The sequence below is a fragment of the Cydia pomonella genome, chromosome 4 (assembly GCF_033807575.1).
Source record: "Cydia pomonella isolate Wapato2018A chromosome 4, ilCydPomo1, whole genome shotgun sequence".
NCBI classification, from domain to species: Eukaryota; Metazoa; Arthropoda; class Insecta; order Lepidoptera; family Tortricidae; genus Cydia; species Cydia pomonella.
In genome coordinates this window covers 18,045,033-18,070,837 of record NC_084706.1, presented here as the reverse complement: position 1 = coordinate 18,070,837, position 25,805 = coordinate 18,045,033, and the positions used below count along the sequence as shown (strand labels likewise).

General features: G+C 38.8%; 1 protein-coding gene across 1 annotated transcript; it reads left to right on the top strand.

Moving 5' to 3' along the window:
* The first annotated feature begins 1,242 nt into the window (after window positions 1–1,242).
* LOC133517211 (uncharacterized) lies at window positions 1,243–4,570 on the top strand. The gene is made up of 2 exons (XM_061850418.1): window positions 1,243–1,544; window positions 1,659–4,570. Exons 1-2 carry the CDS (start codon window positions 1,533–1,535, stop codon window positions 4,482–4,484), a joined length of 2,838 nt encoding a protein of 945 aa, XP_061706402.1. The 5' UTR covers window positions 1,243–1,532; the 3' UTR covers window positions 4,485–4,570.
* Window positions 4,571–25,805: the final 21,235 nt, after the last annotated feature.

Here is a 25,805-nt window from a genome sequence, read left to right as displayed (position 1 = left end):
GCCTTTTAGTAGCGTAATAAAATTGGATTTACTCAGCCGAAACCAGACGCGTTTTCACCTCCCTTCGCCCCTATTGTTTTGCTATTCTGTTATAAGCTCTAAATTGAGAAGTGTATGAGGTTTTAAAAAAGGTTAACTTATTTTGGCAAAACTTACACCTCAATGAAAGTGGATATAGGAATCGGATCGGAATCTAAAATTATGGTATATTTTAATAAAATGTGTAACATACGTATTATTGATAAGCCACTTTTTAGAAGTCAAAAATAAAATAAAAAATATATTATTTGTTTGTAGGTGACGAAGCCTGTAGCTGATTTGTTTTTATAAGCACTTGAGGAAGCCTGCGATGCTGAACTTGCTGATCACGAACTATAACTTGTTTTTTACTGATAATAAACTTAAAATAAATAGATTAATATGATAACAAACCATATTTGAAACATAACATATTTTAGTAGGGGCTGGCCACGAAGTAGGAGGTTCTAGGTTTGAATCCTGGTAAGGGCATTTATTTCTGTTTTTATCAGAATGATTTGTTCCAGAGTTATGGATGTTTTCTACGCATATAAGTATTTTATAACTATATATTATATAATTATATCGTCGTCTAGCACAGTCAGTACCACAGATAACGGATTAAACAACGCGTCAAAAGTATAGATCTACCATTCTCTAATGACTCAATAAATGGAGATTACATGTAAAACAATTAGACTGTCACAGAAACTATCTAGAAGTAGAAGATTCGGTTATTGAAGATATGACTTAATATAATTACAAACACTAAAATCTCATACCGGTAGTTATGCAAGTATGGGCCTGGGCCCACATTATAAAAATAACGTCAAAAATGGATTCGAATGACTGATGTTCCGACTTATAAATAACAAAACTGACGTAAATATAAAAATTAAATTTTTAAATCCAAAAAGCACTGTATTCATAAAAGAGTTGACAGAATCAGCGAACCGACAATGGGCATTCGCGAATATATCCCGTGGCGTGTCCGACTCCAATGTGTCTATTTGGCGGAAAAAATATAATTGGATTGTTCCTGACAAGATAAATTGGATACCCAACATGCTGCCGTTATGCATGGATCAGCCATTTATTGCATGAATAAAAATGCATGTATAATATTAAGTTTAAAGTAATAGAATTTTGGGTCCATACATTAATAAATTGAATTGGAAATATAAAATATATTTAATTATTTTATCCCATGTCTCATATTTAATCCAAGACCATTTTGAGACCCACAAATATAGACAACAAGTGAGCGTGCATTTCTCCGCGGAGACCGCAGCCCGGGCCACTCTAGGTAGTGAGCCGCAGCGCGCTCGAGGCGACATGACATCTGTCAGTACGGTTGTATCAACAACGAAAATGGTTTTTTTACATTAATTTCTACAACAGTTCCTGTTTTCATTAATAAACTACCGAATTTCCGCGACTAAGAGACTATAAATGTGCTAAGTGCCTTCAAGATTCGAGGTGGAATAACTCAAATACTTTTATATCCTTTTCTAATGTTTCTGTTTGTAAGTCGTCACTGTTAATTTTCTATAGATCTCTATTCTATTTAGTTTAAGAATTTGTACTTTTTACTTAAGTTTACTTGTTAGTTTACTGCTACTTAACTTTTTTCTATGCAGGCTACAACCCATTCACAATGCCCCCACTGCCCTAACTCCTCGCGCACCTTCACCGATCACGGGTTGAAGGTTCATATAGGGCGCTTGCACAAAACCCGACCACCCATCGTTTTCACTCCTACACTTACAGTGCAGCCACAGCAGCGGCAGCAAGCTCTCTCAGGTAACAATAGTAGTCTGAATCTTGATGACCTTGCCACCCTAAAGCAATCCGTGCGAGTGTTGCGTCACATCCCTAAGGGGGCTCGCAACTTGGCGGCAGGCAAATTGTGTGAGGCAATCGACCAATGTATTAAGAACAACGGTACACTAGAATGGTTCACTCTGCTGTCATTTGCCTACTCTGCTTTAAAGGCGCCAGAATCTACCAGCGCAGGCAACTTAACCACCAAAGTTAAGCGGAATATATGTTCTGAGGGGATTGATTCCCTTTTTGTGCAAGCAGAGACGGCCGCTCTGAGACCACCCTCGATTCTTAGAACTATAGAGTCCAAAGTTTACGAGGGTGACCTCAGAGGGGCAGTACGGATCCTCATGTCGGATGACGGAATAGCGCCGCCAAATCCTGAAACCCTTGCTACCCTAGTTTCCAAACATCCGGCCCCATCTAGACAGTTGACATTTCCTCCCGAACCAGACAAGTCCTGTCCTGCTCTCTCGGTCAAGCCGGAAGAAGTTTCACAGGCTCTAGGCTCGTTCAACAACAGCTCTGCTGCCGGCCTGGATGGTATTCGCCCATCACACTTGAAAGAACTCACTTCCGGCTCTGCCGGCGAGAACGGACCCCGCTTGCTCGAATATTTAACCAAACTCTGCAATTTTCTACTCAGTGGCCAGTTGAATCCTGAAGTTTCCCCGTATATTTACGGTGCGTCGCTGTGTGCGCTGTCAAAAAAAGACGGTGGTTTAAGGCCCATCGCCATCGGCAGTGTATTCCGCCGCCTGACTGCTAAGTTAGGATGTCATGCTGTGCGTGACGAAATGTCGTCATACTTACAGCCTTGTCAATTAGGTTTTGGTACGAAACTCGGCTGTGAGGCTGCTATTCACGCCACTCGGGCCTTCGTACTCGACCCAAAAAATGCGGACTGTGTTATCATTAAGATAGATTTAAAAAATGCGTTTAATTCTTTAGAGCGGGATGTACTTCTGTCCGAAGTTAGAGACAAAATACCACTACTGTACCCTTTCCTACACCAAGTTTACTCCTCTCCGTCCAAACTTTTCTTCAATGAGTCCCTCATCCAGTCTCAGGTTGGGGCTCAACAGGGGGATCCGCTCGGCCCCCTGATCTTTAGCCTCGCCATCCAAAAAGTAATTTCCGGTCCTCAATCTCCTTTAAATGTTTGGTATCTAGATGACGGTACTCTCGGTGGTAAGCCCGAAGAAGTACACCAAGACTTGCTCACACTTCTCCCACTCCTCCGTAATTTGGGACTCGAAGTCAACACAAATAAATGCGAATTCTTTCCCTGCAGCGCCAATTCTCATGCCTCGTTATCTTCATTTCGCAACCTACTACCTGGTCTCAAAGAGCTATCTAGTCAAAACTTTAATCTCTTAGGTTCCCCTATATTTCCCGATGCTGTTCCTGAAGCTTTTAAGACAAGAGAGCAACTTCTCTTATCAGCAAGAGAAAGGCTTAGTAATCTCTCGGCGCATGTAGGTCTGACTTTGTTAAGATCCTGCTTTGCTGTTCCGAGGATCACCTACTTCTTACGCACAGTGCCTACTTGGCTTCACCCCACACACATGGACTCCTTTGACCTGGCGCTGAAAGAATCTACTGAGTGTCTTTTAAATGTGTCCCTCAATTCGGACCAGTGGGACCAGGCCTCTTTACCAATACGCAATGGCGGATTGGGTATACGGCGCTCACGAGACGTGAGCCTTCCTGCCTTCCTTGCGTCGGCGGCTGGGGTTGTGGATCTTGTCACTAAAATTTTACCTTTAGATGGTGCCAAGGTCACAATACCCTATGCCGCCGATGCTTTGTCGGCTTGGAAGGCTTTTAACTCTGATCCGCCTGTACCCGAAAAACCTTGCCGCCAGCGTTTATGGGACGACGTCGTGGTAAGGAGGCTATTCGATACTCTTATAAATGCCGCTTCTGGTGCTGACAGAGCCAGGCTAATCGCTGCCTCCAAGCCTGAATCTGGGGCCTGGCTACACGCTCTTCCCTCCCCAAACTTAGGCACCTTACTAGACAACGACTCGATGCGGGTGGCCGCTGCTCTCCGCCTGGGTTCTGATGTATGCCAACCCCACCAATGCATCTGCGGTTCCAATGTGGAGAGCAACGGCCACCATGCCTTGAGCTGCTGCCGCTGCGCGGGAAGGTTTCCACGGCACCATGCTCTCAATGATATCATTAGGAGGGCCTTAATATCAGCAAATGTCCCTTGCATGCTGGAGCCGCCGGGCCTCAGCCGATCGGACGGCAAAAGGCCTGACGGCTTGACCCTGGTGCCGTGGGAAAAGGGTAAGTGCTTACTATGGGACGCCACATGCGTCAGTACTTTTGCCGCCTCGCATCTTAGCCGCACTATGCGGTCGGCAGGAGCGGCTGCTGAGCACGCGGCGTCCCTTAAAAAAGATAAATACTCGGCGCTGAGCGGTTATTTATTCGTTCCTCTCGCTGTGGAGACTTCGGGGTGCTGGTGCGCTGAGGGTAAGTCCTTCCTCCGGGATCTGGGTCGTCGCCTGCTAGAAAGGGGCCTTGACCCCCGCTCTGGGTTTTTCCTGATGCAAAGGCTATCCATCGCAATCCAACGCGGCAATGCAGCGAGCGTGATGGGCACCTTTGCATCGGGGACGGCCCGGTAGCCAATAGGTAGGTAGTTTTTTTTATACATATTTAGTTTATATTTATATTTAAGTTCTGATTTATTTAGGTTTAGTTTTTAATTAGTTTTATGTTTATCATGTATATTGTTATTTTAAATAAAGAATTTAATTAGAAAAAAAAAATTGAACTTAATATTGCAACTTTGGGCCTTTTAATATATGAAGCAATGAACAGATAGAAAAATAAATTAACGTATTTTCATTTTGTGCAAATCCATTGGTTTGTTTTTTTATAATAATTGATTTAAAATTACTCGAAATATTGGTTAATTTAGCCAACAAATTAGCCAGTCTAATTTTGTCTTAATTTAGAGCATTAATTATAATTCAGAAAGTTAAGGTAAGATATAGGAGGGTCATATATGAAAATAAAAATTATTCCCTAAAAATTAAGTTTTAATTCAATCACCTCCATCTTAGGCTATTTATTAACATCACGCGAAAGCGAGGAAACGATCGCAGTGATTTTCCATTTACATTTTTAGGACACGCTTTGGGTCCCCGAAAAAAGATAGTGTCGTTAAATTAAATTGATTCAATTTTTTGACAAATTGCCTTTGATCAATCATTTTGCTTATATAGACCTAAAATATTTACATGTAGATAGCTGAATTTGAGTTTCGTTCGGTACGGGTACTTTGAAAATATAGGCTTTTTTATATTACCTACGTCGGTGGCAAACAAGCATACGCAAATAAGCATAGGTACGCCTGAAACTTTATTTTATTTTTAATTTATAAATTTATATGAATGTGTGCTTATTATCAAATTGGCAATAATTTGCATGACGCGTCTTCGACTTAATACTGATACACTTGTACCATACGTATTCTGGCAAATAAAAAAAATACTATTCTATTCTATACAAACTTTATCTTTAACACGTTCATATGTATAGATCGAAACTTTTTTACTTACTCGTAACAGTTGATATTTCCTATTTATATATCTATAAATCCGTCTGCATGTAACTTCAAAGACGTGTCCTTGATAGGTTATGTACTAGTTAGTTAGTGTTAGTTAGTGCTTCTGGGCATTTGCCGCAAATCGACAACCATTGTGCCTATTTTGCGTGAAACGAGGTAGCGCTACTCTAACCACCCCAGCTCCTCCACGAAGCCTAGCAATGTTTTCAGGTTGCTAATTGCCTCTCCTAGTGTGCACGGAGTTCCTAGGTATTTGTTCCTGTATACTTCTACCTGTTTGCAGTCTAGGAGAATATGTTTCTTCTTCTTCCATGCATGCTCTGCACATGGGGCTGTCTGTTTTACCCATATTGTGTAGGTGTTTGTTAAGTGTGTTATGTCCTGTAATTAATCCTACTATTTTACGTAGTTGGTGTCTAGGTGTTTTCAGTAGTGTTTTGGTGAGTTTGTGGTTCAGTTCCGGTAAAATATCCTTGGTCTGCCTGCATGTGTCCATTTCGTTAGGTTATGTACTAATCTGAAAGGTTTACCTAAGGTGATTTACAAAAGTCACTAGATTGCTTTGTTACTCGTAATTGTATATTATTCGCACCAAAAACTTCCCTACCCTCCTGAAGAACCATTCCAGATACAGAGGTCCCCGGTCGCTGGCTTATATCGTCGGGTTTTTATTGGCTCGGTGGTATTTTTTCTATCGAAAGTCTCCGGAGCATCTGCTATCTTTAGCCGCGTTCCAAGATTAATGATAATGGGTTCACAAGGCGCTGGGTGACGTTTACCCACGCCGTCGGGGACGGAAAATATTATGCTAAGCGCTTAGTTAAGGATACTGCGGTAAGGTGACTTTTAGTTAGAAGAGTTTGATGGTTCTGTTTAATTCACATCTTAGGTTACTTATAAAATACAAGACAGAAATTTTAAAGAGATCTCTATTTCTTTTTAATTGCAAGGCCAGTTTTAGAAATAACACTTTATCACGTCGGAAATCCAACCTTTACAATGAAAAATACGAGTATAGCCTATTACAATAGCTTAGGTCAATTACAAGATATGAAATGCCTGTTAATTATTGTATGTAAGTGGATTTTTTAAATAATCAACATTCCTAGAAATGCGCAATCTAGAGATCTAGCAATTATAACCAGTTTCGACGCGGAAAACGGGAGAGAAAAAACGCGAGGCTAACAGGATGCGATAGCTGAGGACAAACTGCCCTTGTCCAAGTGTAAATTGCCACTGTCGAGTGCAGCCATAGTGCGAAATTGATAGATATTACTATTTCATGCTATTTTTGTGAATTAATTCCATTATTCATATTAAAGATAAACAGCTACTTTTTATGTAATAATTCGCAAATTTTCAGTTAGTTTATATTCTGGTAAACCGATTTTGTCCCACAGTCCTCACCTGTATTTTTGGTCTATTTACTCAGTATTTACTCAAAGCACCCGATAAATCGTATTTACTCATTTAGGTGGGTAAAAACGATTGTGAGATTTAAGAACTAAATTGTTTTTATTGAACAGTGTTAACGTGTATTAACAATAGTTACATAATAAAAAACATATAGGACGCTTTATGTAAAAAAAAGGTCATCAGTCAGTGGAAATTGGTGATAATGCCTAGTTAATAATTTTGTTTTAAATCATAAGGATGTGCCACACCACAAGCTGTGCTGGCTCAGCAGCGGAGTCCGCGGCACGGGCTAAGCACGCGAAGTACGCCGCGCTGGAATCCTCGTACGACTTTGTGCCGGTGGCGATCGAGACGGCAGGGCCTTGGGGGTCAGAGGCTCGCGCTTTTATTAAAGAATTAGGGCGCCGTTTGCGCGAGAGGGGCTGCGATCCTCGCTCTGGGTCGTATCTGGTTCAGCAGGTTTCCATTGCAGTTCAGCGGGGAAACGCAGCGGGAATAATGGGGACCTTTGAGCCGGGTACGATTCAGGGTGGATTATTTTAGATTAATTTCTTTATTTGTATCTTTTTGTTTTTATTATTATTTTAACGAATGTATTGTGTTGTATTTTAAGTTACTTGTGTTTTTAAGAATTGCATAAATTGTATTATTATTCTTTAATTAATGTAGTAATATTTAGCAAATATGTAATACAATTATTTTTAAATTTAAAATCCAAATAAACATTATTATTATTTGTGTAATAATAAGGTATTTACTTTAAAAATATAGGATTTAAGTTCTATTGACGTTCTAGATAACTGCATGTCGCGCAGAACTACGTGTATAGGCTGCACTTACAACCTTTTATTAAGGGTTTTATGGAGTAAACTCAAACATAGCTCAATCGATCATGTTAAGAGTATAATTTTTTTAGTACTCTATTCTATGGCTAATTTCCCGATGTTTTTCATATTTTTCTTGAACTTTGATTAGAGTTATAGAGGGATAAATATTATTTCGGCCTTAGAAACGGGTTTTTCCAAACGTATTAAATTTATCCAAAAAAGAGAAACATTCAATTTATTTTTAAAGACCCATGTAATGATGTGCATGCAACACGTTGTTGGTTTCTTATATTTTTTTGTGAAAGCTAGTTACATGTATGGAGTGCCCCCCTTAAAAATATATTTCTTACATTTTGAGTACTTAATCCAGTAGCGGCTTACAAAATACACCTATATTTGAAATGTATATGCACTTTTCAGCACCCTTAATAGTTTATAGCTAACAATTTGGGTATAAACGAGTAAATACGGGTATATTGTCATGTTTTGACAGCTTACGGATCCGATCCGACGTTCAGATGAAAATTGTGTAAAATCATTTTAAACGGGTATTAAATTAAACAAATTAAATATTTAAAAAAAAAAAATATTATGAACGTTTTTATTTTAAAAGTAAAAAAAAGTTGTATGAATTTGTTACAAAAAAAAAGCTATAATTCCCTAGGGAGTTAGTGCTTTTTTTTCACAATCCATAACTCCCACGGTAACAATATAGGCCTTTGTCCTTCAACACACTTGCATGAAATAAGATGTTTTTCGAGCAAGTGTGATGAAAATAAATTAATCAATCTCATAAGATCATTTATACGTGATCAAACTCGTTTTTTTCTTAGTCATTAGTATTGTTTGCAAGTTTTCAATGAGAAATAACAATGAAAATGATAATAACATCTCACGCAAAGTTATAAGTAATACCTTTAAAGTAAAAACGAATTCGTTGACATTAACAACGTGGTCTGTGCAAGATAAGGTTCTAATTGAATAATGTAATCAGTATCCGCCGAGTCACGATGTTTGAAATAATAATCCCTGCAGTACTATAGTACAGTTGTTAAGTTAATAAGCTGTGTCTAACTGTCGGATTAGTGATAACTAATTGGACCGTGTTGTACCTATGTATAAGTTGTTTTTAAAAACACACACAGACAATTAGGCATTGACACACCGGATTGTCAGGCATGGTTACGAACTGGCCTTTCAGGGAGAAAAAGAAGCGGATGTCTGCAGGGCTGTTCAAAACTGAGAAAAAACCGTGAAGGTTAGTCTACGAAAATTAAATGAAAAAGCTTTAGTTTCAGACAACTAGTACCCATCCATCCATCCATCCAACCCATCAAAAACATTATATGTAAAAAAATGCAAGTCCCGCAACACAGTTGTTCTACTACAATAAAGTTTGAATCGTAATATTAAATCAAGTCGGTTATTATAGACTCTTGGTTAATATGTGATTTATTTTACTGGCAACACTTTTGCTTAAACTTCATCTGTCAACAATCACAAGCGGTGAAAATATTGTAAAAAAAACGGTGTATTTATGTATTGCGTGTCTGGATTCAAAATTAAAAATAAAAACGAACAAGTGCGCAAGTCGGACTCAGTTTTGATAGCCCAGACTGTGCAAGTGTTATTTTAAATGTCAAACTTCTATGAACTCAAACTTGTAGTGTAAAACGATATTACTTGCCAAATTTCATAGTTCTAGGTCAACGGGATGTACTAAATTTTGATTCCCTTGAGAGTGACGAAATATACTTTTTTTGCGGCATAAACGGTCGTACCTTTTTTACGATGTTTTTACGTTAACTTAGGAGTTTCATTTTTTCACAGCTTCAAGGGACTGTGGACCTAGCACGACTATGTAAGGCAATCTTAATACAATTACGCGCCCGCTCGGGGTTTATTACGAGCACCGATGTTCAGCTCGGACAAGCCGACAATAATTAAATGAATGCACCGCCATAGGTGGGCAGATCAAAGACATCCGTTTTCTTCGGTCAAAGGCAGCGTACAGGATATGTTATATTCCCTATATCAGCTTTCATGTGAACTATCCGTAGGTAGTTCACCTGAAAGCCACAGTTGATATTTCACTACCCAGTTTGGAGTTTCTCTGAAATGCATTTACGCACATCTTTATAAACCAGTGTGCTTCACTTAACTAGCTTCCTCACGATAAAATGTGCGTGACCCATTTTTAGAGTTCCGAAGTCCGAAGTCAACTAATCTTTATAGGTTCGCCATGTCCTTTTCTTTGCAGTATGGCATCAGGAAATGTTTTATTGAGAAATAAATGTATGTCTATGTGCTAACCTCGGTATATACGGCAGCAAACTCTCTTGCAAGGTGCTTTTGTTTTTCTTGGCATTGCCGGTTGCTCCTATAAATTGCAGAAAGCCCACACCCTGTGCCGAGATGCAGCCCCAATTCATTATAGATGGTAGAAACTTCATCTTGGGCTTAAGACTATGAAATGCATTCTTATCCTCGAATGACTTCACTTCATTCAGTGCCAAATGTGACTTCAAATTTGGATTCATCACTCCATATTAGTTTTCGCAACTGTTCGGCAGTCTAAGTTTCCATGTTTCCGAGTGGATTTCAAACTGTTAGTTTTCTGTTTTTGAGTAGGTATGTAATAGTTTCTCTTTGGCAGTGTAAAACCCATAGCCCATTCTCTCCATTACACTCTTACAGGTATCGACTGAAATGTTATTTTATCGCGTCACGCCATAGTACAGTATGTTCTCTTGCTCTCGCACGGCGATTTTTCTTGATGTTCTTCCTTAGAATCCTGTTTTCTGGTTTGCTAGTTATTCGTTTACGGCCAGGTTTTTTTAAACCGGAGACTTTTCCGTGTTTTCGGTGATGCTCGATGGTCGATGTATGGTGGTTGGAAATTATAATCTTCCGCACTTCTTCTGGCTTAACTCGTGCTATTTCGATTGAATAATCATTATAGAAAAAGCCGGCCAAGTGTCAGTCGGACTCACGTTCCAAGGATCGGAACCCTTCTACATCATATAATTTTTAACTACTTATGTATTTTTTAATGTGAAACGTGGGTAAAACGTCTTTGAAAACCCGAAGGGTTTGGATCAAAGACCAGATGTGACCGAAAATGTAAAGTGTAGCACGGTGGCTTATTTTTATTCACCTATAATATTATATCTACATGTATGCATGCCGAATTTTAATATTGATGTTGAGATAAAACAAGCTATTACTCGGAATTGAATATACCGCTGCTCACAGCGGCATCTCTCTAGATGGTGCTGATTTTGCGCTAGAAACTAGAAACGACGTACCCGGCGGAACTAAAATTACCCTTATGCGCGATGTTACTCGTCAGTCCATGGACGGATTTAGAAAACACATTTATCATATGATATATGACTTTGACGACCTGTCTGGCCTAGTGGATAGTGACCCTGCCTATGAGCCGATGGTCCCGGGTTGAAAGCCTGGTAAGGGCATTTATTCGTGACATGAGCATGGATATTTGTTCCTCAGTCATGGATGTTTTCTATGTATTTAAGTATTTATACATATGTATAAATTATATATCGTTGTCTAAGTACCTGCAACACAAGCCTTATTGAGCTTACCGTGGGACTTAGTCAATTTGTGTAATCATGTCCTATGATATTTATTTATTTATATCTTTCTTGAAAAAAAAAAATAAGTGTAGGTTTTTTTCTTAAGTCTCACTCAAGCTTGAACACTATAGGTAATTAAAGGCGCAAACAAGATGGGCACGGATCACCTTTAGATGTCTCAACATCTCTTCGGAACAAACGCTAGGAAGATGAGATTAAGTTGATAATATACAGTCTGTAAATTCAATAAGGGCAAACCTTTGAACGGTGGTTAGCACAGGATCTAAGAGGTACCTATATTGGGATAACTAATGCATTAAAATATAATGAAAATATCAACCATACAAAATAATCCGGCCCGTAACGTAACGTAATGTCAACGCTTGTTGATAGTTACTATAAAAACCGGCCAAGTGCGAATCAGACTCGCACACAAAGGGTTCCGTACCATTAAGCAAAAACAAAAACTATTCATTGTAAAAATATAAAAAAAAATTGAGATTCTCACAATGAGCTATTTAATTTAATATGTAAGACGATATACCTAGTTTGCTAAACTTTGTTTTTAAATTTTCTCATTTACCCTCCAAAAATGCCCCCTATATTGCAAATTCATTTCCGTCTTTGAGTCACAGACTTACATATGTGTACCAAATTTCAACTTAATTGAACTAGTAGTTCTGGAGCAAATAGGCTGTGACATACGGACAGACAGACAGGTGCACGAGTGATCCTATTCGGAACCCTAAAAATCAGGTATGATAGTTTTACTCACAGTTATGTAAGATTAAGTATATTTTATTATTATTTAGCATACAAAATGAAAGTATTGCTGTGTCCTTTGAAGTTGCAGGGTCCAAATGGTCTAAGTGGGAAAAGAATTCCCTTTGTTCATTCATAACATCAAAAAAATCACGTTTCGTAGTTCTCGTATAGTAACTATTATTTTGAAAATATACAAATAAAATTCGCATTTTTATTAAATTGAGTACACTATCATAACTTTTTAAACGCATTTTTTTCTGCGAAATATTTTCACTGCCTTTGACGTTTGTTGACAGATGAAGATAATGTTGCAGATAAGAGATCTAATATTCCCCAAAACTGTAAAACTAGTAATAAGGTTTGTTAAGTTTTTCCACTAAAACTGCCTCGTTTTTATATGAATAGAAGAAGTAAAATAATATCCCTTTGTAAATAATAAGGCATAATTACTTTAGCAATGAATAAGAATATTCTACGAAAGTTAATGACTTATTTCTATATTACTATCATTATACTTTTTACTTATGAATGTTATGTTACGTTAGAACCAGGCGCGACCGCCGCGCGTCGCCACTCAGCGCTGTGCGACATGCTCCACTTACTGAACGGACTCTTGCGTACGAATCCACAGGTGGACATCTTCGGTATCATTGGCCTAGGATAACGTCCAGGTGCCTCGCCTATTGTGAGAGTGAAGTGAATGGTCGTGTGACAGTGTAGATGACTAGGTGTGTATTTATTAAATCGGTAAATGTGTTTTGCATTATTATATAGCAAAATGTTAATATGTGTAGGTAGCATTAGCATAGTAAGCGTAGATATGTAATTGCTGTAAACCGTTCTTGTGTTAGCGTAGTTTACATGTATAGTCAGCTGCAGAAAGAGGTGACCCCCCTGTATACGATGAGTATATGCAAGGGAGGGGGGGGGGGGGAGGTTGGTCACCTCTCTTTGCATTTGACTGTATATGTCGTGCATCAAATTCGATCAATTAAAATAAAATGACGTAACATATTTTGCTACGTTATTTTATTTTAATTGCTTAAAATTAGTATTTCGTTAAAATGATGATTACGTTAACATTTAACAACCAATTATCTCAAAAATGTGATAAATATTAAATGGGCATTATATTATAAATCTAGTTTACACAGAAACACAAAGTATTATAGTCTACTTATAATTATGCTGCAATTTCGATGTAGGTAATTGTAGCTTGGGCACGCTAAGCTTCATTAATCATGTTAATATTAAACACTTCTAGATCTAAATTAGATGCTAAATTTCGTCGTTAAATTTTCGTAGTTTGATAGTTAAGTTTAAAACAGTATAACCTTATATAATATAATATAAGATTGGCAAATAAATTTATATAACTCATGGCTTAAAACGGCAAAAACGGATCCTTTGTCCGTCTGTCAAGACCCTCTTTAAAAGGTTTTATTATTTAACTTGCCCTGTTAGTACGTATGTATGTTTATGTGGGTCAAATCTTGGAAGCTAAATTTGACCCACTTCCCGGTTTTCGATTGAGCTGAAATTTATGTAAGTCGGGTGATAATATAATGCTATGCTACCATCGAGCTGATCTGATGATGGAGACAGGAGGTAGCCATGAGAACTCTGTGATCAAACGACGCAACTTAATTGTGTTTGTGGTTTTTAGAATTGTCGCGATGAGTATTAGTTGCCTGTGGTAAGAAAAGTATAGTCAGAAATAAAAGCTTGCACCAAAAATGTTTTTTTTTTTTTGCCAAAAACTTATTTTATCTTTTTTGTGTAAACTTATTTATAAAGTGACATGTATGCAGTAAAGGAAAATGTCCGAAAGCTGTAAATTTGTAGTAACATTACGAAGTACCTATTTATTTTTCTCGCGATGTCAGGTTTGTCGTTTAGTAGTTACAGTTTAACTTTATTTTAGATGATAAATCGGGAATCGAGCTATTTACATAGCTATGTTTGTACGGAACCCTCGGTAAGCGAGACTGACTTGTACTTGACTGTTTTCTTGACATTTACTTAAACATCAATTAAGTATTTTTATACGAAACCAAATATTCTTAAGTACCTAAAGAGAGTGAAAATCTGTATTTAGTAATAATACTGTACCTATTACTTTATATTTTCTATATTCCTCGTCTATAATGTTTCTCGTTGTGTTATCAATCAACAATATTTATTGTAGCATAAATAATTTGGAGACGGATCCGGATCCCGGCGGTTCCGTGTAAACCGTGTTCTTAGCACCGCCGGGCTTAAGAACACGGGTATCCGTTTCGGCGTATAACACGGATACTGGGAGCCCTAGTTGATACACATCAATTTCAAAGCGGCCGTCCACTTTCGTCTTATTCAATGAGTAAACAGGCCCATTCTGGTTCAGAAATGCCGATGGGGAAAAGTTGAGAGTTCAAGAGGGCTCTCTTCGTCTACTACTTGGTATACGGTAAATCTCGTCGTCAAAAGTTGGCGTTATACAATTCAGTTACTTGGGTACCATAAAACATATAGACAGTTAGTTCGGCTGTCAAATTTTGTGTAACGGTTTTTTCTTAGACTTTACAGTTTTACTATAGTCAATAGCTCTTTGGCGTGAGTGAATTTTGTGCAGCAACGTAGCTTGTTATGGATACTAAAACTTTTGTCTATATTTATGTCAAATTGTCGCATTTACTATAATTACAGGTCTTAAAACTGATTACTAAGCGGCGGCTGCAACATTTAATTGCAAACAGACCTATTTAATGTATACAGGTTTAAATCTGACACGTGAACGGGTTTGCGTAATTATTTAATCATCAACGATAAAACAATTCGTTTCAATTAAACCAAAACATTCGCTCAGATCACTGCCAAAGGGCAGTGTGCCCAAAAGGGTAGCTGTATTGCCTCAATGAAAAGCGAAACCTACCCGTAATCACATTGAGAAATAGTGGCTAGTACTCTGGTCACTAGAGGCTTCTATTGGGATTGCCAAACATAATTCTGGGGGCACGGTAGTGCCCCCGGCAAGACGAGCCAAGCGAAGCGCATGCGCACTACCACCCATAAACATGGTATAATCCAAACCCAAGTTAAAAGGGCTCAAAAAAACGACGAAGTGCTTCTAGCGAAGGTTAGAAGGTTTAGGTTAGTTAGTTAAATTCACGGGATACGATATCGATAGTGGAACTATTAAACAATAAACTTTCAATCGCATAGCTCTTATGCTTTAGATTTTATTGATATCTAAAAGTCCCGAATTCCTCACTGACTCACTGATCAACAAAATTCTTAGGGTACTTCCTGAAGTCCTAGAAAGCTGAAATTTCATACTTAAGCTAGTTAGTTAGCATAAGCACACCAACAACAACAAAAAATCCAAAACTTGGAACTTTTACCCCACAACTCCTAAAACTAAGGGATCGAAATTTGGGTGAGATTTCCGCAAAATTCGATGCTAGAGGTCTAAAAGTTGGTATAGATACTACTTGTTATAAATGCTACTTCCCGCACGCGTGCGGGAAAGTAGCAACATATGTACTGTAAAGAATCTAAAAGCATAGCTGCGGTCGCATCTGCTCAGTTTATTGAACATAATTGTGCAATATACCAATTAAATTAATTCATTGTTCGGTATTACAAGAGGGCTTTAAAAACTGCAAACAATCAGCCTACATGATGTGTTTGAACCATAATGAAATTTTGCATGTGCAGAACATTTAGTATTATGTTGTCAAAAGTTAATTTAACGTACATTTATTTTAATAAAAAAAACGCAAAACTCATGTCCCATAGCAAAACGCATCGCTATTAATCAATTAGACTACACAGCCCTGAGGCAATCAGCCTCACGCTAGCTCTAAAGTCAATTTGTGAATATATTTCCCAGCAGCGAGTCGCTATAATTTAGTTTTTTAAAACGCAAACGCGAGACGTGTGCAAATGCGGTAGTGAATGGCAGTCGGGATGCGCGGCTAGTCAAAAGGGCCTTACTAATGAGGACGAAGAGTGGAAATTTTCGCTCTTCAAAAGAAAATTTTGCCTGACTATCTTTCTGGTAAACGTGTGCTACTTTTTAAATGTGCTCATTGCGTTTATATTTATGCTCATTTAATTTACAGGTCTCAAAGTATTTCATTATATCTTTCTACATAATATTATTTTAAAATAAAATAGAATGGTTATTTTTTTTATACCAAAATGGTGGCAAACATGCGTATGGCCTAACTGATGGTAAGCAGTCACCGTGCATTTAATTTATGTTATTTAATTCAAACATTTACTCGCTCGCTCGTTGGCTCGTTGGGTGGACGACATTCGGAAGACTGCGGGTCACTTCTGGATGAGACTGGCTCGGGACCGGGATAAGTGGCGTACTAGAAGAGAGGCCTATGCTCAGCAGTGGGCGATAAAAGGCTGATATGATGATGATGATGAATTCAAACATAAATACTTTCAGATCTTGTAATTTTACAAGATATGGTAGAATTTTCCACAAATTGGAAGCGGAATATCGTATATTTACACCATCATTTATATTCTATCAAAGTACTGATTCATGGATAATACTGGTACTTTTTAACTGAAGTGTATAACGTATTATATGAGCGCTGCCTGGCTTACTTAGCAGTAAGAGCGTGCGACTTGCAATCCGGAGGTCTCGGGTTCAAACCCCGGCTCATACCAATGGGTTTTACGGAACTTATGTACGAAATATCGTTTGATATTTACCAGTCGCTTTTTGGTGAAGGAAACCGGCCTAATTCCAATAAGGCTTAGTTTACCCTCTGGGTTGGAAGGTCAGATGGCAGTCGCTTTCATAAAAACTAGTGCCTACGCCAATTCTGGGGATTAGTTGCCAAGCGGACCCCAGGCTCCCATGAGCCGTGGTAAAATTTCGGAACTGAATATGCTTGTGCCGCACAGTGCCGCACACTGGTGGAATCCCGCCTTTGGATTGTTTGTCAACGATCAGAATCGTTTTCCCAATATCGCACCATTTCCATCCTACCAGTCCTTTCTAAGATTATTTAACACTTTGTCAATAGAGATCTCTCTTCGCATCTTAACAGACACAACCTTCTTAACCCTTTCCAATCCGGATTTCGTCCCGAGCATAGTACCACCACTGCTCTTATTAAAGTCACCGACGACATTCTCTCCAATATAGATAATAAAAAAGTCACAGTTTTGGTTCTCTTAGACTTTAGCAGCGCATTCAACACAGTTGATTTCGACATCCTTCAAGCCATTCTAAATTTGCTTAATATTTCACCCACCTCATTGGCCTGGTTCCGCAGCTACCTCTTTGGGAGACGTCAGAGAGTTCGTGTCGATGATAATCTTTCTGAATGGTGTGAACTGTCTTCTGGCATCCCTTAGGGGGGAATTCTCTCTCCATTGCTGTTCTCAATTTTTATAAATAATATTGCAAAGTCGTTAAAATCTTGTTACCACCTTTACGCAGATGATCTACAAATTTATTCAGCGGCCAACCTAGAAGTTTTTGATTCCCTCGTAAGCCAAATCAACGCTGACTTAGAATCCATCTGTGTGTGGGCTTCGTCATTCGGTTTAAAAGTTAACACCATGAAGTCGCAAGCGATCGTTGTTGGAAGTCCGTATGTCCGTAATCTTAGTATATAGTGGCGTTCATGTCCGTGTATGTCTCCAGACTGTCAGATCAGGTGGTACCTAGAATTTTATTTGACGGAATTCCAATTCCTTTCTTACCCACTGTCAGAAATCTAGGGATCATCATGGACCAAACCCTTTCTTGGGCACCACATATAAATGAATTAAGCAAAAAGCTGTTTGGATCTCTCCATTCTTTAAGGCGCCTGCAGAACTTCCTGCCTCTCGATACGAAAACCATGCTGGTTCGCTCTCCTTTACTCCCTTTACTCAACTACGGCGATGCTGTGAATCTTGATATGTTTGAAGAACTTCTTGGCAAGTTAGAGCGATTACAGAATGTTTGCATTAGGTTCATTTTCGGCCTACAGAAGTACGATCATGTAACTTACTATCGTAAAAAATTTAATTGGCTTCCTATCAGCCGCCGTAGAGATCTCCACACTCTTTCTCTTCTACTCAATGTTCTATTTACATCTTCTCCTCTTCACCTGTCTGAAAAATTTAAATCTTGGCTGAAGGCAGTGATCACCGGCTGCGCTCTAGCGTGAATTTGTCACTTGCCATACCCCCCATAAGAATCGTGGATACGACAAATCTTTCGCAGTGCGTGCAGTCAAACTGTGGAATGAGCTGCCTTTTCCGCTCAGAGAAGCACAATCAGTTGCGTCGTTAAAGATAAAAAAAAATATACTAATTATTTTCCAATTTTTTCATTCTTTTATTTTTAGTTTCTTTTCCCTATTACTTTTTTGTGTAATATATGTATATTTATCCTATAAATATTGTATGTATTTGTATCCTCTACTTTCTGGTACCTTGTTGTACATGTTGCTGCATTTGTCACCCTCTTCTCACTCTCTCCTCTCATCTACTCAAAGGTTAACTGGAAGAGATCCCTTGAAGGGATAAGTTCGCCTTTGTACTTAGCTTTTCCTAATTGTAAGTTCCTTTCATTATGTGTTTTTGTACAATAAAGAGTTTACTACAAAAGCGTGTACAATGTCATTGGAAGTATTGACTTAAATATATGATTGCGTTTTTTTTTTTGCTTTTCCAAAAGTATATTCTAAGATATTACCACCCACCATAACCCTTAATACAGTTTTCCTTTTTTTAGCCCGCTTACCTTATGTTTTAGTACATTCAAGGGGGCCCCTGCTACGCTACAGAAATCCATAAGTAGTCACGTTTATTATTTTTATTTTTCTCTGTCTCTTTCTTACTCATGAAATGTTCACATTTATACGTAAAAGTTTCCTTTTGCACACTTCATTATAAAACTTGATTTTTTACATATGTTTTGGAAGTATTTTGCTTCCTGAGCACTGCAATATATTAATATAAATTTAATAGGGCTTATTACAAAAAATACAAAACAATAAATATAAAGTTGTGATTTTACCAATTCTACGACATAATAGGTGAAATGCTATTGCCAATCATCACGAAAAAAATTACCTGTCATAATATTGGATTTGACATTGTCAATTAAATACGACGTATTGATTGAATTTCAAAACAAAGAGATTTTTTTTACATAATTAAGTTACTATCTACTAATCGTTTTTAAAATGGACAAAGCCGTATGGATCCATGAGTATTATACTCCTCCAAAGTATACCAAATACTGTTTCGTCCCTTGCCTACTGCAAAAATACCAAAAATGATTCATCAAAAATATCGGACAAACATTTCATTACATTACATTCGTTAGTGTTTATCCGTCGATCCGTCGTATCCGTATGAAAGCCTGGTATCGTATTTATATATCAGTATCCGTTATTATATCAAAATCGTCGTAGAAACATTGATAAGATAAACATTGATGAAGTTTAAAGCATTGACAATGACAGACAACATCAGATTATTATTTTTTTCTATCGAGATAAGACCTAGCTTCTAGCGTAGAACTAGAGTTACGCCATTTTGAATAAGTACATATTAAATAAATTAATAATAAATTCAATACAAAGCCTAGTGAAAAATAAACTATTAGCGTATTCCTCGTTTCAATTAAATTGTAGAGAACCAATAAATTTATAATAATAATAATAATAAGCCCCCAGAGCAGCTTGTGGCGAGCTGAATGGGAAGTGACGTCCCTTGGGTCCCATGCCCCCGAGATTCGGACAGGCCCCTCTCTCCGGCTTGCCTTGATTGGCCGGCTGGAGTGAACACTGAGCAGAGGCCGCAGGACTCTCACCTCTGGCTTGCCTTTACCGGACGTCCAGAGTGGGGTGTCAGAGCTATATGCTCGCAGGGTGGAAGTGAAATATGCATAAGACGCGAGTTGGCACAGTGGCTGCTGACAGCCACTGGGTAGAAAGCGGCGCACACCTCTCCACACCCTGAGCCGCTCACGCAATGTTGTCCCCTTGTCGCTCTGTGCGAGCGGCCGTTTTCGGGGACCCATATTGTGAGTTGGCGAGTCACCACCTGTCCATTTTTTCGTGTTTTTATAACATATGATCAGGGCAGGTGCCATAGTCACCTCTATAGTCTCGGTTACCAGTCCACTAGCAAATCAACCCAATAGCCCGGTTTCTTTTTGTACCTTTTTCTTACAATAGTCCTACACTAACCTGGGCTTGTCCGTGGGTGCACTGCTATAGTGTGAACAGGGATAATCGTCGGTTGGTGTCACAATACTTTTAGAGTAAATTGTCTTATTACAAGGGGCATCTACGTGTTGGCTTCGGCCCCACGCACGCCTTCAAAATGCCCGGGACCCCATGGTCCCGAGAATTTGTAAGAGACATACAAATAATAATAATAATTCAGCCTATATACGTCCCACTGCTGGGCACAGGCCTCCTCTCATGTGCGAGAGGGCTCGGGCTATAGTCCCCACGCTAGCCCAATGCGGATTGGGGACTTCACATACACCTTTGAATTTCTTCGCAGATGTATGCAGGTTTCCTCACGATGTTTTCCTTCACCGAAAAGCTAGTGGTAAATATCAAATGATATTTCGTACATAAGTTCCGAAAAACTCATTGGTACGAGCCAGGATTTGAACCCGCGGCCTCTGGATTGAAAGTCGGACGTCAGATCCACTCGGCCACCACCGCTTTATAATAAATTTATAGGGTTAGAAATATTAAATGTTGTCAATTCCATTAACCTATATCCTATATTACCTGATCAAAAGGTAGCCATGTCATATTCTTTCACCTTCATATGACAAATTGAGGATTTGTTTATCTCAAATACCTATATGATATATGTGACACGAATACAATACAAATGCCTAAGCAACTGCAAATTGTCATTTACTATTTTACAATACGGGGCCAGGTGCTCATATTGGTCCCTGCAATTACAATCACGCACGGAACGCGGCCCGCTACGGGCGACAAGAGAATGCACATGCAGTGTATGGCCAAATTGTCTCTTCACAAAATATTTCGCACCCTCGCTGAGCTGTCGACTATAAGTGCACTCCCACCGAAACAATTTTATTGTAGGATTTTAGACTGCATACTGCATTATAGAACCACTGTCTTAAATTGAATCGAAACACTCACAGAATACAATATCTAAATCAAGATTTTATAGACAAAGAGTTTGAAGCCAGCAATATTCGAAAGTGGGTTTACACGAACGCTGTATAGAAAAGTGGAGAGCTTTAAATCGAACCGCTGCGCTGGCAAAACTTTCCATATAATTTAGGCGAATTTTCTGTTTTACTTGTGCACTCAAGAAGACAAGTCGCGGCAAACAAAGGAATCAGTTTAGCGTGAGTAATACCATCTGACTACATTAATAAACTCTGTGCCAAGTTTTTTGGCACGTAACTTCCTGGTAGTCTGTTTGGTTCGTTTATGAGGAAGATAAACTAATTAATACCATTTTGAAACTTATCAAGTATGATTCCTTGGGGTATGGTGCTTTACGCCCGCCCTCCTCCCCCTGACGCAACCATATGTCCCAGTGCATGGAACTCTAATAACTTTTGTCAAAAATTAAAAATACTTTTGTCAAAAAATAAAAATTTACTTGCGTCAGGGAGAGGGTGGGGGACGCTAGTTTAAGTAAAGCACCAATAGGTATCATACTATAATAGTTTCAAAGCGGTATTAATTTGTTTTCAGAAAACTGGATCATTAAAGTTTGGTCTGATTCTCATCGATAGGTATCAGGTGACTAAATATCAAGCATTATAATAATAAAATGAGCCAATTTTGTACTAAAAACAATGGCATTTTGCAGAAATAGTAGAGATACGTATTTAATGCAAAGAAAGTTAGTTGTCCTGTAACGTAACGCAAAAAATGGTTCAGTAATTTTAAACATAAATAATTTGTAGAGTATATTTATAACGGAAAAGCTTGTTTTCTTTCCTAACCTATTTTATACCCTTCTGAACGATAGGACAAACAAATTGCCGGAAATATTTGAATAAGAATGGGACATTTTCGGGGACACTAATGTGCGAGGCGGGAAGCCCGGTCGGTGAGGGTGTCCCTTAATATCTGTTTTATTTTTTCCGGATTTGTATGAATGAGTACAATAAACAGCCATCCCATTGTAGGCATGGTGCGTAAAAAAATTTGCTCCTATTATTTTTGTGGGCAACTTTATGACTTTATTTGTGACCACCATTTTATGTCCTGTTTTTGGACAAGGGTCGGACGCGCAAAAGCATATTTGGTTTAATTAAAAGTAGCTTTAAACATCTCATTAAATCCCCAAACCTGGTCCCAGGCTACTCTGCCTATCAAATATGGCGGGCTAGGCATCCGCTCCACGGGGGACCTGGCTCTCCCTGCTTTTCTCTCATCTGTCCATAGCACCGTCAGCCTCATCAGTGATATTCTTAATGTCATCAATCCCACTGATGTGGTAGTGGTGGGCTTGGCAGAGGCAGAGTCTACATGGGGAGCCAGATTTCCCGGCGAGAGCCCACCTACAGAAAAAACTAGCCAAGCTGCCTGGGACTCGGTAAATATAAAATCGATCCACACAACACTTTTGAACGACAGTTGTAACCCCAGCGAGCGCGCCCGATTATTGGCTGTATCTGAGCCAGAGTCAGGGCACTGGTTACACGCTTTGCCGTCGCGGAACATAGGATCTCTTTTAGACCCGGCCGCACTGCGTGTAGCCGTATGCCTCAGGCTCGGGCTAAAGATCTGCGAACCGCACCCCTGCTGCCGCTGCGGAGGCCCAGTAGAAGCCCTCGGACGCCATGGACTATACTGTCAGTCAAGTGCGGGCCGAAATTTCAGGCACGCGGCGCTCAATGATTTGATCCGCAGAGCTCTCGGCACAGTCAATATACCGGCAACCCTCGAACCAGTTGGCTTGTCAGCGGCGGACGGGAAAAGACCCGATGGATGCTCGCTTGTACCTTGGTTTTTGGGGCGGCCCTTGGCATGGGATGTGACCTGCGTGGATACATTGGCTCCGTCCCACGTCCAGGGCTCGTCCCGAAAACCGGGGACGGCTGCAGAAGTCGCCCAACTTAACAAGTGCCGCAAATATGCATTTTTAAAAAACAATTACATATTTGCGGCACTTGCAGTTGAAACCTTTGGGCCGTGGTCATCGGACACCAAACAAGTCGTTAAAGAAATTTCTCACAAACTTGTGTGGGTGTCCGGCGACCTTCGTGCGGGGGAATACTTCGCTCAGCGGCTAAGTCTGGCAATTCAACGGGGAAATGCAGCAAGCGTTCTGGGGACGATGCCCCAGGCAACTCTAATGTAATTCAACATAATGTACCTAATCTTGACGTGTAATTTCAATAGATTACTTACTTAAATTACACGTATTCACTTATTTACTGAATGCTCGCGGTCTTATTGGATAAAATTTAGTTACTTATTGCAATTTTTATACGCGGGATTCACCAGGAATTCAGTTAAATACTATAATTCCTTACTTCTTCAAGATACAACGCATTGATGGAACCATAATGCAATACTTCTGTCTTTATCCCTAAAATAAGGGTTAACCCATCCGTCCCAAGATATAACTGGATCGCTTCGCACGTTTTCTTTTAATATTTCCCAATTTGATGCGGTGTTACGGCTCTTGGTGAGACAATGGAAAGTAATCGGCGGTGACAGTGGAGGGGGTAAATTTCGTTAAAATAAAAGCGTACAGAGAGCGAAAGATATAGCGCCTACGTGGTCGCTGGAGATCCCAAGTGCTTCTACAGTGGAGAATTGGAAAAAGCTTTTATAATCCGGCACGTGACACACATGCCCAAGTGGCCATAGATTCGCGTACACACAGCGCCGGAGTTTTGGGTGCTCATATATTTTTCTAATGTTAGGCCCGAGACGTAAATTATGAGCGATTTTAGATTATATCTGCTGTAGCTCGTAGGTGCAGCATAACTTAGAAGGTTGATATCCTTCCTTATGGACTAGGTCAAATAAATTATAATGAATGTAGGAAGTTGGAGCCTTATATGAGGAGTATGTTTTCAAAGTGGTATATTTCCGCTATTATTAAAACAAAATATATAGGTAATATAATTTTAATAAAGTTATTAAAATAATACTATTTATCTACTATCAATCGAAATTTCCTAGAACTATTGCATGCTGGTAAGTTTGAGAATTATCTTATGGAAGTGTACATGATCCGGTTTGATTTATCCGACAATTTATAAGAGTTCGATAATAGTACATGGTGCATGATATTATTTATGATCTATATATTTTTTTCTTATTTAAAAGAGGGGCAGACAACAATTAGCAGGATATAAGGATTATAGACAATCAACTTACGGAACTAATGGAATGAGGTCATAAATCTCAAACAACACTTCAACACCGTTTAGATTACTACAAGCATTGGTTGGTATATATATACATTTGTATTATAATTAATATGCAAGTTATATCTAATTATTACCTACCACTTATCTCAGGCGGATGGCGAGGTGAATTTCTGCAAGAAAACAGCTGAATTTTGGGGCTGCAACTAGTTTATATATGTATATTACTTTCTTAATTACTTAATAAAATCCTCTGACATCAGACAGGGAGCATGTGAAGTTAAGTTTAGTAAGAACCTGCGTAGTTATTAGTTACCTTGTAAACTGCATAATTATTAAGCCTATAGATGTAGATAGTAATTTTATTATAATATAAATATAAGAGAGTAGAGACTGCATGATCCCACAGTCAAACCGTGTAAACTGTTGTTGTGGGACTCCGTATCTGTGTAAGATGTATCATTTTAAGTTAAAAATAAATAAATAAAAATCAGCTTGCTACAGTAGTATATGACTTCGTTAAAAAATATCATAGTACAATAAATGAGTATGACAGATAAGAAGAATTATTAATACCTAATACCCAATTGTTTTTATACAGAATTCTTACCTAATACAAAAACACAAAGTCACTGTTGAACGAAGCATTACGTAACAAATAACAGGTAAATGCGGTCTCCGAGTTGATATTCAGCGCATAACAGGTCAATACGCGGCGCCTTTATCTTTCGGATGTCACGGCACCTTCACAAAGTCGGCTTTTCACGTTATGTGAATTCTTGTAATGGATAATATTACTCGAGCCGTGAATTTAGGTATGAAAAATAATAATACACAGTACAATAACACTCCATCACAGAATAATGGATACGTTATTTTTAGCAGGGTTAAGGCACAATGCACACGTTTTTGTACGAATTTTACTCGTGAATTCTTATGAATATGGAAGGAGCGGAATTTAGATAAAAAAATTGTTGTTGTTGATATTTAAATAATTCATTGATATAGGTACCTAAGTAAATTTCGTAGCTTCTCAAATTCTGGCCGTCCGATTGGCTCAATAAGCGATCGTTTCTAAAAGTTGGACGGACTTATCCTAGCTGTCTTCCGAACTTGCCGAAGGTTTTTGTATGTTTCGGTGGCTGTAAGGCAAATTGCTGAGCCTCATCCGACTTAGCTTAAACACTTTCTTTTGTTACAAACTAGCTTGCAGTCCGCCTGGTTATATGTAGGTAAGTTTACTCAGGTTTACTTATTTTACTCCCTAAATAAATTTTCATTTTCCGTCATCGGCCATTGTTACCCGCAGCCCTGTTTCTCCATACATCTATATGATTGAAGACGCGAGAGCGCTCGGTGACGGAGCAATTCATAATCGATTTTAAGAGATTTGTCTCTGTCCCTTGGTCGGG